At 48.1% G+C, this 13,997-nt stretch overlaps 1 protein-coding gene across 1 annotated transcript; it reads left to right on the plus strand.

Annotated features, from left to right (window-relative positions):
* Nucleotides 1–1,408: 1,408 nt before the first annotated feature.
* Nucleotides 1,409–12,910, plus strand: LOC137381130 (probable G-protein coupled receptor 139). The gene is made up of 2 exons (XM_068053518.1): nt 1,409–1,463; nt 12,009–12,910. The coding sequence occupies exons 1-2, from the start codon at nt 1,409–1,411 to the stop codon at nt 12,908–12,910; spliced, it is 957 nt and encodes a 318-aa protein (XP_067909619.1).
* Nucleotides 12,911–13,997: the final 1,087 nt, after the last annotated feature.

Here is a 13,997-nt window from a genome sequence, read left to right on the forward strand (position 1 = left end):
GTACCAATGTGAACCACGAGCTCTGGCTGCTCACCCTCCGCTTTCAGAATGTCCTGCATCTGCTCTGAGTCATCCTTGATGTCCACCAGGGAGGCAGCATACCGTCCTGGAGCATACCATCCTGGAGTCCCGTTTGTGGCCATAGAAACGCCTAGCTGCATCCCTTAGAATAGAATCCCCTATCACTATGGCTTTTCCACCGATTTTCCTCCATTGCTGAGCAACAGAGCCCTCCGTGGTGCCACAAACTTGACTGTTGCTGATTTGTCCCAGGTGGTCATCTCCTCCCCCCCCCCCCTCTCCAACAGTATCCAGAGCGGTATATATGTTTGAGAGGGGGATGGCCACAGGGGACTTCTATACTACCTGCTGTGCTTACTGCTCCGCCTGATTGTCACCCATCCCTTTTCTGCCTGTGCTGCCATTACCTGCATTGTGACCACTTCTCTAAACGTGCTATCCACGACGTCATCAGCATCGCGGATGCTCCACAGTGAATCCACCTGCAGGTCTAGCTCCATAATGCGCTGAGTCAGTTGCTGCAGATGGATACACTTCCTGCACACATGGTTGTTAGGGATACTGAAAGCATCCCTGATTTTCCACATAGCAAAGGAGGAGCATATTATGGGTGCTAGCTCTCCAACCATCACTTGCCTTTAAATTAATTTAGTTACGCCCTTTAAAAAATACTAATTACATTAGGGGCCTTGTTCTACTCCAAACTCTACCCATTCCTTAATAAATTACACTAATTTAATTGGTACTGCTCACCTTATCACTTGAGATTTTTTTTGAAGAATTCAATGCCCATTTTTTAAGTAATTTAAATGCACTAACAGCTGTAACTTACCCAATATTCCCGCGATTTCACTAAGTTTTTCCCCCTATTTTTTGAGTCTCAATGTGTGCTGCGTGACAGAGAGGAATCTGCCGCCGCTCCGGATCAGGTTCCCCCGCTGGTCCATCAGCCGCCGCTCCGCTGCCAGGTCAATCAACACAGACACTGACACAAACACAAAAAGCACACACACATGCACACAAACACACACGCACAGAAACACACACAGCAAAACACAGGCCCTGATACACACGCTATCCTTAATCTTCTTGTTTGACCTCCTTGTCTCGGGAGTCAATGGGTAAACACCTAGAGGTGGTCAGTGGTTTGTGGAGCAGCGCTTGGAGTGGCTATAAAGGCCAATTCTAGAGTGACAGGTTCTTCCAAAGGCGCTGCAGGTAAAATTGGTTGTCGGGGGTGTTACACCGTTGGCTGTCTCCTTGAAATTCTGACTTTTGTTCCTGCCAACTGCTAACTCTCTTCGACTCGCCATTCTTTAGCTCCGTCTTTATGGCTGTCCGCCAGCTCTGGTGATCACTGGCAACTGACTCCAACGATTTGTGGTCAATGTCACAGGACATTGTCGCATTTGCAGACGTATTTAAAGTGGAGACATGGACAGGTGGGTCTGATGTCAGTGTCGAGCTCGCTGTACAATGCATCCTTAGGAATCCTGCCATCTTCCATGCGACTCACATGGCCAAGCTATCTCAAGCACCGCTGGCTCAGTAGGGTGTATATGCTGATCCAGACACAAAAAACAGACACACATGCACACAAACACACACACAGAAACACACACAGCAAAACACAGGCCCTGAGACACACACACACATACATATAAACACAGGCACAGAGACACAAATAGACACAGAACACAAGACAGACATGGCATACACACAAACACACGCACAAACACACACACAAACACGCACACAGAGACACAACATATCGAGGTCATGAGACACAAGCACACTGCACAACAGAACCCAAGCCCTGAGTGAGAGATGCACTCACACAGACATACACCAACACAGAGCACAACCCTGGCCCTGAGGCAAACAAATATGCAAACACACACATATGCACACGCAGTAAGACACATCCAACTACACGCAAACACAGATACACACACACGCAAACAAACGCACACACACAGACACAAACAAATATCAACACGTGCACTCAAGCCAACACAAGCACACATGCACAAATATACACACACACTCACAAACACACATAGCAAAACACAGGCTCTGACACACACACACACACACACACACATATGCACACACAGGCACAGAGACACGAATAGAAACGGAGCACAAGACAGGCATGACAGACACACACACTCACACAAACACACACATAGACACGCATCACATTCGAGGTCTTGAAGCACAAATACACTGCACAGCGGAACCCAGGCCCTGAGTGAGAGATGCGTGCACTCAGACACACGACACACAGATACAGAACACAATGGAGGCCCTGAGACACACACACACACACACACACACACACTATCACACCCTCACACACAGATTAACACGGGCACTGATACAAACATATATGCATACACACATATAAACACACACATCCACAAACATACACATGCACCCATAAACAGCAACACGCAAATACACGCACAGAAGCACACACGCACGCATACACACATCCACACACAAATACATGCACACACACACACACACACTCACACACAGATCCACACACACACATACAGCTCCACGCACACATACACGCACACAGATGCACGCACAGACAGCATGACCCAGTCCCTGAGATACACACACAGAACGTAACAGAAGAACCGAAACACAGACAAACACAAAACACAATCCAGCACCGAGTCAAACCCACATGCAAATTCACGCATGCACAAAGACAGACAAACACACACCCAGGTACAGAACAACAGAAGCACTGCGGCACGAATTGACAAACAGCACAAACCAGGCCATGACACACACACCAATGCACACAATCACACAGACAAACGCAGGCACCCACTCGCACAGCACAACCCAGACTTTGAGAGACACACACAGACACGCGCACTCGAATACACCTTCACACACAAACACACACAGATAAACACAGGCCCTGAGACACACATGCACAGACAGGCATAGAGACACATATAGACACAGAGCAAAGGCCAGCCCATGGCCTACAGGCACACACACAAAGACAGATACACAGAAACACAAATAGACACACTCACAGACACACATACACAGACACTCTGCACGGCAGTCACTGAGTCCGATACAAACAGATCCACACTGACACACATACACACGCAAATGCACACACATACACACACTCTTTACATGCCAGTCACTGAGACAGATAAAAACAGACACACACACACACACACACACACACACACACACACACACACACACACACACACACACACATCAACGCAGGCACTGATATCAACACATACACTCGCACACAAACACACACACAGAAAAACGCAGGACCTGAAACGCATATACACAGACAGGCTCGAGATACAAATAGACACAGAACAAAAGCCAGCCAATAAAATACAGGCACACACAGAAAGGCAGATGCACACGCAGACGCAGCTACAAACACAACCACTTTACATGGCAATGACTGAGTCAGATACAATCAGATCCACACTGACACACATACACAGATAAATGCACACACATACACACACTCTTTATACGCCAGTCATTGACCCACATAAAAAAGACCAAACACAAGCATACCCCACTCTCACACGCACACACGCACACACACACGCACACACGCACACACGCACACACACAGAAAAACACAGGGCCTGAGAAACTCATAGACACACAGGCATAGTCACACAAATGGACACAGAATAAAGACAACCCATGGCATACAGACACACACACAAAAACAGATACAAAGAAACAGACACACACACACACACACGCAAACACACACAGACACACACACACACACACACTCACACACATGTGTACGCATGCACCCACCAATACCAACCCACACACAAACACAGAAGCTAAGAAGCACACACAAGTACACACAGATAGAGATACAAACGCACTCGTGCACACTCACACACAACACATGCACCCACACCCACCCACACACAAACACAGATTTAGAAACACTCACTCACACACAATTACACACGTCACAGCCCAGGCCCTGAGACTCACACACTCACACACACCCATCGTCACACAAACACAGCTCCAAACAAACACACACACACACACACACACACAAACATACATGCAAACAGACACACACACACACGAAGACACACTACACAGCCCAGGCCCTGAGACACACGCGCACCCACACACAACACAATCACTGCGAAACTCACACAGACACGCAGTCATACAGCACACGCCAGCCCCTGAGACAAGCCCACACACTAACATAAATGCACGCATATGTGTGCATGCACAGACACACACATGCACATACATGGAGACACAAAGCACAACGCAGGCCCTGATACCGACACACACAGACGCACCCAAACATCGATAAACACAAGCACAATCACGCACGCACACACACACTCAGACACCAGGCCCTGTGATCTGTGATGCACACATACAAACGCAGACACACATTCATAAACTCTACACGGCAGTCACTGAGTCAGATACAAACAGATCCACTCTGACACACACACACATACACACATACACATGCGCACGCACACATATATACATACATATACATTTCAGCACAGGCACTGATACAAACACACAAAAACACACACACGCACCTGAACACACATGCACACACAAGCACACACAGCTAAACACAGGCGGTTGAGACATACATACACAGACATTCATAGAGACACATATAGACAAAGAGCAAAGGCCAGCCCATGACATACAGGCACACACACACAAAGACAGATAAACAGAAACGCACACAGACACACACACGGGCACACACACGCACACACAAACACTCTGCACGGAGGTCACTGCGTCAGATAAAAACAGTTCCACAAAGACACACATACACACACAATGCACACACACACACTCTTAATACGCCAGTTACTGAGCCAGATAAAAACAGACCCACACAAATACACAGACGCATGCACACCCACACACACAAATCCACACACACAAACACACACACACATCGACCCAGGCACTGATACAAACACACACACGCACATAAACATACACACATACACACAGAGAAAAACACAGGCCCTGAGACACTCATACACACCCATGCATAGTGACACAAGTAGACACAGAGCAAAATCCAGCCCATGACATAAAGGCACACACACAAAGACAGATACACAGAAACACACACACAAGCACAGAAAAACACAGGGCATGAAACACATGGGCAGCACAGTAGCGCTTTGGTTAGCACCGCAGCCTCACAGCTCCAGCGATCCCGGTTCAATTCTGGTTACTGCCTGTGCGGAGTTTGCAAGTTCTCCCTATAACCGTGTGGGGTTTCGCTGGGTGCACCGGTTTCCTCCCACAGCCAAAGACTTGCAGGTTAATAGGTAAATTGGCCATTATAAATTGCACCTAGTGTAGGTAGGTGGTAGGGAATATGGGATTGTTGCAGGGTTAGATAGGGTGGATAGTGAGCGTCTGTTTCCTCGGATGGTGATGGCAAACACGACAGGACATAGCTTCAAGTTGAGGGGTGATAGATATAGGACAGATGTGAGAGGTAGCTTCTTTACTCAGAGAGTAGTAAGGGCGTGGAACGCCCTGCCTGCAGCAGTAGTAGATACGCCAACTTTAAGGGCATTTAAGTGGTCATTGGATAGACATATGGATGAAAATGGAATAGTGTAGGTCAGATGGTTTCACAGGTCGGCGCAACATCGAGGGCCGAAGGGCCTGTACTGTGCTGTAATGTTCTAATTCTAATTCTAGTTAGTATAAATGGGTGGTTGTTGGTCGGCACAGACACGGTGGGCCGAAGGGCCTGTTTCAGTGCTGCATCTCTAAATAAATAAATAAACATACACACACACACACACACACACACACACACACACACAGGCATACTGACACAAATGGAAACAGAATAAAGCCAGCCCATGACATACAGGCACAGATACACAGAAACACACACACACACACAGAAGTAAAGAGACACAAGTAGGCACATAGCACAGCCAGGCCATGACACAAAATCACAGACACACGCGCAGACATGCATTACACCCCAATCACTGAACCAGATGCACACGCGCACACACATCACACACAAACATGCACACACAAGCACAGAAACAAACGCATGCCAGCACACCCACACAGACCCACAGCACCCCCCAGGCCCTGAGACACACAACACATTCAGAAACCCACAGTCACCCAAACAAGCAGAAACAAACACACACAAGCACTAACAGGTCCTGAGACATGCACACGCATTCACCCAAACCCATCCATACACAAACACCAATACACACACACACACATACGAAGACACACTGCATTGCGCAGGCCCTGAGACACACATACACAGACACAACACAATCACTACGGCGCACACACATATACACAGACATACATCACAACCCAGGGCCTGAGACAAACCCTCACACTGGCGGACGCACACACACACACATCCACCCTCCAATACCCACCCAACAACTAACACACACATGCAAGTACACACAAACACAGATACAAACGCACACGTACACCCTCTCTCACACGCAATCAAACAAACATGCATGAAGACACAAAGCACAATACAGGCCCTGATACAGACACACACACACACAGGTAAGCACACACAGAACCATGCACTGAGACACACACATCCACCCACCAATTACCACCCAACCACAAACACAAAAACAAACATACACATGCAAATGCACACAAACACACTTACAAACGCACAAGTGCACCCTCTCACTCACGTACACAGACACAAAGCACAACACAAGCCCTGATACAAGCACACACGCAATCACACCCAAACACAGATAAATACACGCACAATCAAGCACTCACACACACACACACACACACCTCATGCCCTGAGACGCACACTCACACACCACAAACAATCTGCACGCCAGTTACTGAGCCAGATACAAACAGACGCACGCATGCGCATACACACACACACATCAACGGAGACACTGATATAAACACATACACACTGAGTCAGATACAAACAGATCCGCACACACACACATACACACACTCTTTATAAGCCAGTCACTGAGCCACATAAAAACAGGCCAAACAGAAGCATGCACACACAAACACAGAAAGGCATAGGGCATGAGACACACATACACACATAGGCATAGTGACACAAACGGACACAGAATAAAGCCAGTCCATGACATACAGGCACACACACAAAGACAGATACACACACACACAGGTACTGAGACACATATCACAACCAGGCCATGACACATAAGCACAAACACAGAAGCAGACATGCATTACACCCCAGTCACTGAACCAGATACACACACACACACACACACACACACTCACACACACACACACACTCACACACACACACACACACACACACACACACACACACACACACACACTCACATACACACACACACACACACAAGCTCTCTCTCTCTCACACACACACACATACTGCGCAGCCTAGGCCCTGAGCCACACATGCACAGACACAACACAATCACTGAGGCGCACACACAGATACGCAGACATACATCACAACTCAGGGCCTGATACAAACCCACACACTGGCGGGCAAACACACACACACACACACACACACACACACACACACACACACACACATCCACCCATCAATACCCACCCAACCACAAACACAAAAACAAACATACACATGCAAGTACACATAAACACAGATACAAACGCATACGTGCACCCTCTCTCACACACATAAACAAACAGGCATGAAGACACAAAGCACAACACAGGCCCTGATACAAGCACACACACAAACACAGATAAACACACGCACAAGCAAGCACACAAACACACCCCATGCCCTGAGACGCACACACAGACACTCACATACACACACACACACACAAACACACACACACACAAACACAAATTCATATACATACACACACTCTTTACACGCCAGTTACTGAGCCAGATCCAAACAGACCCATACAAACAGACACGCACGCGCACACACAGACCTCAATGCACGCAATGATATAAACACCTACACACTGATTCAGATACAAACAGATCCACTTTGACACACATAGACACACAAATGCACACAAATACACACACTCTTTATACACCAGTCACTGAGGCTCATAAAAACAGGCCAAACACAAGCGTACACACGCACGCACACACACACACACAGACATACACACGAAAACACACAGAAAAATGCAGGCCCTGAGCGACTCATACACAGAAAATCATAGAGATACAAATAGATACAGAACAAAAGCCAGCCAATGACATACAGGAACACACACAAAGGCAGATACACAGAAACACACACACACACACGCACACACACACAGAAACGCACACACACGCACAAACACACACACACAGACACACGCACAGACACACACACACACTCTTAAAACGCCACTCATGAGCCACACATGCACGCATACACACCCAAACACACACTCACACACACACAGAGCCACATGTAGGCACATAGCACAAGCCAGGCGATGCCATACAAACACACACACACAAGCAGACCTGCATCCCACCACAGGCAATGAATCAAAGTGCGCACACACATACGCACACACAAATACAGATACAGAAACACGCAAACACACACACATACGCACACACAAATCCAGCCATCAATACCCACCCATCCACAAACACAAAAACAAATACACACATGCTATTACACACAAGCACAGATACAAACGCACACGTGCACCCTCTCATACACACACAGACGCACACACACAAACACACTTACATGAAGCCACAAAGCACAACACAGGCCCTGATACAAACACACACCCAAACACAGATAAACACACGCACAAGCACGCACACACACACCCCATGCTCTGAGATGCAGACACACAAACACTCTACACGGTAGTCACTGAGTCAGATACACACAGATCCACAAAGATACACATACAAACACAAATGCACACACATACACACACTAATTACACGCCAATTACTGAGACGGATACAAATAGACCCACACACACATGCACACACACACACACACACACACACACACACGAGAGCACACAGGAAAACGCAGGCCCTGAGACACTCATACACAGACAGGCATAGAGACACAAATAGACACAGAACAAAAGCCAGCCCATGACATGCACACACACACACAAAGGCACACCGACACAAAAGCCAGCCAATGACATTTTGGAACACACACAGGAGAGATACACTGAAACACACACACACACAGAATTACAGAATCACAGAATAATTCAGTGCAGAAGAGGTCCTTCGGCCCATCGTGACTGCACCGATGCATTAAAACAACAGACCTGTCTACCTAATCCCATTTGCCAGCACTTGGCCCATAGCCTTGAATGTTATGACGTGCCAAATGCTCATCCAGGTACTTTTTAAAGGATATGAGGCAACCTGCATCTACCACCCTCCCAGGCAGGGCATTCCAGACCGTCACCACCCTCTGGGTGAAAGGGTTCTTCCTCAAATCCCCCATAAACCTCCCACCCCTCACCTTAAACTTGTGACCCGTCATAACTTACCCTTCAACTAAGGGGAACCGCTGCTCCCCGTCCACCCTGTCAATGCCCCTCATAATCTTGTACACCTCGATCAGGTCACCCCTCAGACCTCTCTGCTCCAGCGAAAACAACCCAAGCCTATCCAACCTCACTTCATAGATTAAATGTTCCATCCCAGGCGACCTCCTGGTGAATCGCCTCTGCACCCCCTCCAATGCAATCACATCCTTCCTATAATGTGGCGACCAAAGTTGCATACAGTACTCCAGATGTGGTCTTAACAAAGTTCTGTAAAACTCCAACATGACCTCCCTGCTTTTGTAATCTATGTCTCGACTGATAAAGGCAAGTGTCCCATATGCCTTGTTCACCACCCTATTAACCTGCCCTTCTGCCTTCGGAAATCTATTGGCGAACACTCCAAGGTCCCTTTGTTCCTCAGAATTTCCCAGTGTCAGGCCATTCATTGAATACTTCCGTGTCACATTACTTCTTCCAAAATGTATCACCTCACACCTTTCAGCACAAATACACGCACACAAAGGCACAGCACAGACCAGGCCCTTGGAAACACAACACCTACACACATGCATACACGCACAAGCACACATACACATACACACGCACAGTCACGCACACCCACATAGAAACAAACACACACACAGACAGAAGAAGACACACTGCACAACTCAGGCCCTGAGACACACACGCACACGTGCACAACACAATTACGGAGGCGGACACACAGCCACATAGTCATGCATCACAAACCAGGCCCTGAGACAATCCCACACAATGACACACGAATGTGTGCGTTCACAGACACAAGCACACATACATGAAGATACAAAGTGCAACCCAAGCCCTGACACACACACACACACAAACGCACACACATAAATACACTCTTTACACGCCAGTCACTAAGTCAGATACAAACAGATCCACACTGACACACATACACAGACACACAGACACACACACACACATACACACACACACATACACACTCTTTACACGCCAGGCACTATGCCAGATGCAGGAGAAAGATAGACACACACACACGCACACACAATCACACAGCATAGCCCAGTCCCGGAGATACACACACACAGCACAACACAAGCACTGGGACACACACACAAACTTCACAACCCAGGCACTGAGTCAAGCATGCATACACGAATACTCAAAGCAAAACCCGGGCCCTGACACACACACACACACACAAACACACACACAAACACACACACACACAAACACACACACACACACACACAGAAACAAAGGCCTTGAGACCGAGATTTACACAGGCACAGGGACACAAATAGACACAGAGCAAAAGCCAGCCCAGGATACACTCACAAATACAGATGCACAGAAATACACACACACACATACACACAGCACAGACTAGGCCCTGAGAAACACAACACACAAACACACGGAGCCACACCCACCCATATAGAAACAAACACACACAAGCACAACCTCACAGTCACACACACATTCACACACACAGGCACAGAGACACATGTAAAAACATAGCACAAGCCAGGCAATGACACAAATACACACACACACACACACACAGACACACACAGATTGACACACGCAACCACACCACAGGCACTGGAACGCGCGCACACACACACACGCACATGCACATACATGTCACACACACACACACACACACACACACTCACGTCACAACCCAGACATTGAGCCAGACACGGACACGCATGCTCTCACACACACGCACACTCTCTGACATGCACACATGATGCACACACACATACGCACTCGCACACACAAACATCACAGCCCAGGCACGGAGTCAGACAGACAAACAGACACACACAGAGTCACACAGACAGACATGTACACACACACAAACAGATAGGCACACGCAACCACACTACAGGCACCAGAAGACACACATACACACACTCATCCACACACGCTGATCACACCATAGGCACAAAGACAGAATCTCTCAATCAGTCCAACATTTAACTTTCAATACAAGAGCAAAGTGCTGCTGATGCTGAAATTCTGAAAAAGCGCACAGAAAATGCTGGAAATATTCAGCAGGTCTGGTGGCATGTGTGGAGAGAGAAACAGAGTTAATGTTTCAGGGCGGTGACCCTTTATTAGAACTGGAAGAAATTAGAGGTGGAACAATTTTTAAAACTGACAGGGAAAGGAGGGACGAGCGGGATTATGATCAACATTGAGATTAACGATTTCACTATCATGCTTTCTCCTGCCTTCCACTGTATCACAGACCTTCCCATTTTTCTTTCAGGTCCACTCATTTCAATACATCACTGGATACAGGAACACATTTTAAAATCCCAATAAGTCCTCAATCAAACTGATCCCAGCCTGATGTGTAATTTCCTTGTTTATTTCCCTTCCTCACAGTTAACTTCCTGACGATTGGAATCCTATCTCTGCGAAAGTGTGGTCTCTCCAAATGTGTCACTCGCTACCTGGTGGCCATGGCAGCGGCGGATCTACTGGTCATTATCCTCGACCTGATATTGAGGCAGATTCCCATTGTTTATCGGGAACAGTTTCACTTTCTGCGGCATTCCATCCCCATGTGTAATATCCATGCCGTTCTGCTTTACGCAGCCACAGACTGTTCTGTCTGGTTCACCGTCACTTTCACCTTTGATCGATTTGTGGCCATTTGTTGCCAGAAGCTAAAAAGCAAATATTGCAGTGAGAAAATGGCGGCTGTGGTTCTGGGAACAGTGACTGTGCTGAGCTGTTTAAAGAACATATTCTGGTATTTTATGTTCACAGGTCGTTATTGGCTGATAAACAGACCCTGGTTTTGTGTTGTAACAGGGGACGTTTATTACTCTCGGGTCTGGGGAGCAATCGAGTTCCTCCACAACATTCTAACCCCAGGGATCCCATTTGTGATGATTCTGCTGCTCAACGCTCTCACTGTCAGACATATTTTAGTGAGCAGCAGAGCTCGCAGGAGACTCCGGTCTCACAGCAGTGGGGATAGTCGCAGAGACCCAGAGATGGAGAGTCGAAGGAAATCCATCATTTTGCTGTTAGTTATTTCGGGGAATTTCATTCTGTTCTGGTCAATTTTCATGGTCTATTCAATATGGAACCGGATGCGGGCATTGCGCCATGTTTCATTATTTCTACCTGATTTCCTGCAGGAATTGGGCTTGATGTTGCAGCTCTTGAGTTGCTGCACAAACACTGCGATTTATGCCGTGACCCAGAGTCAGTTCAGGGGGCAGTTCAGGAATGTGCTGAAATATCCATTTACTCCAATTATTAAATTCATTCATTGATGAGAGGAACTGAATCACTGACTATTTCCTTCAGCCTGTGGTTGGGCCTGTCGCTACAAAGACAGAGCTGGGGGCGGGACCTGTCACTATGCAGAGGTATTGGGGAGTGGGGGCGCTGCATGTTACCATGGAGACAGAGCAGGTGCATGGCCTATCACTATGGAGACAGAGCGGAGCGAGGCTTGTCACTATGGGGGCAGAGCTGGGTCGGGTTTTGACACTATTGAGAAAGAATGGGTGCGCCGCCTGTCACCATGGAGACATAACCGGGGCCGGGCCTGTCACGATGGTGACAGAACGCCAGCGGTGCATATCACTATGGAGAAAGAGCGGGGTGGGGGCCTGTCACTATCCAGACAGAGCAGGAACGTGGCCTTTCACTATGCAGGTTCAGCGGGGGCAGGGCCAGCCAGTGTGATGGCAGAGCGGGAGCGGGACCTGCCACGATGGTGGCAGAGAGGAGGCGGGGCCTACAACTTTTGAGACAGAGTGGGTGCGGGGCATGTCATTATGAAGACAGAACGAGGCCGGAGCATGACACTATGCAGACAGAGCTGGAGCGCGACTTGTCACTATGTTGACAGAGCAGGGTTGGGGTATGTCACTATGGAGACAGAGCAGCGCGTGGCCAGTCACGATGGAGGCAGAGCGACGGCGGGTCCTGTTGCCAGGGTGACGGGGAGTTGGGGCAGTGCCTGTCTCCCACAGTGACGGAAAGTGGGGGTGGGGCCTTTTCTAAGGTGACGGGCAGTTGCACCGGGTCTGATTCTCAGGTTTACGGGAAGTGGGGTCGGGGCCAGATTTCCATGGTGACGGGATGTGGGGGCGGATCCTGTTTCCGATAGGGACGGGGAGTGGGGTGGAGCATTTTTCCATGATGACGGGGACTGGGGAAGGTGCCCGTTCCCATGGTGATGGAGAGTTGGGGGGATCTGCTGGCATGATGACGGAGAGAGGTGGCGGGGCCTGTTCACTTGGTGATAGAATGCTGCAGCCAGAATTCTTCATAATCATTTATAATCTTTATAATCTCTTTATATTACAAAGTGTCTTTTATAATCAGTTACAAACGTATGCAGCACTTCAT

Source organism: Heterodontus francisci, chromosome 21 (genome assembly GCF_036365525.1).
Source record: "Heterodontus francisci isolate sHetFra1 chromosome 21, sHetFra1.hap1, whole genome shotgun sequence".
NCBI classification, from domain to species: Eukaryota; Metazoa; Chordata; class Chondrichthyes; order Heterodontiformes; family Heterodontidae; genus Heterodontus; species Heterodontus francisci.

Coding starts and splice junctions, on each gene's coding strand:
- LOC137381130 (XM_068053518.1), top strand. CDS start 1,409: ATGTCACAGGACATTGTCGCATTTGCAGACGTATTTAAAGTGGAGACA. Junction 1,464..12,008: donor TAAAGTGGAGACATGGACAG/GTGGGTCTGATG, acceptor CCTTCCTCACAG/TTAACTTCCTGACGATTGGA.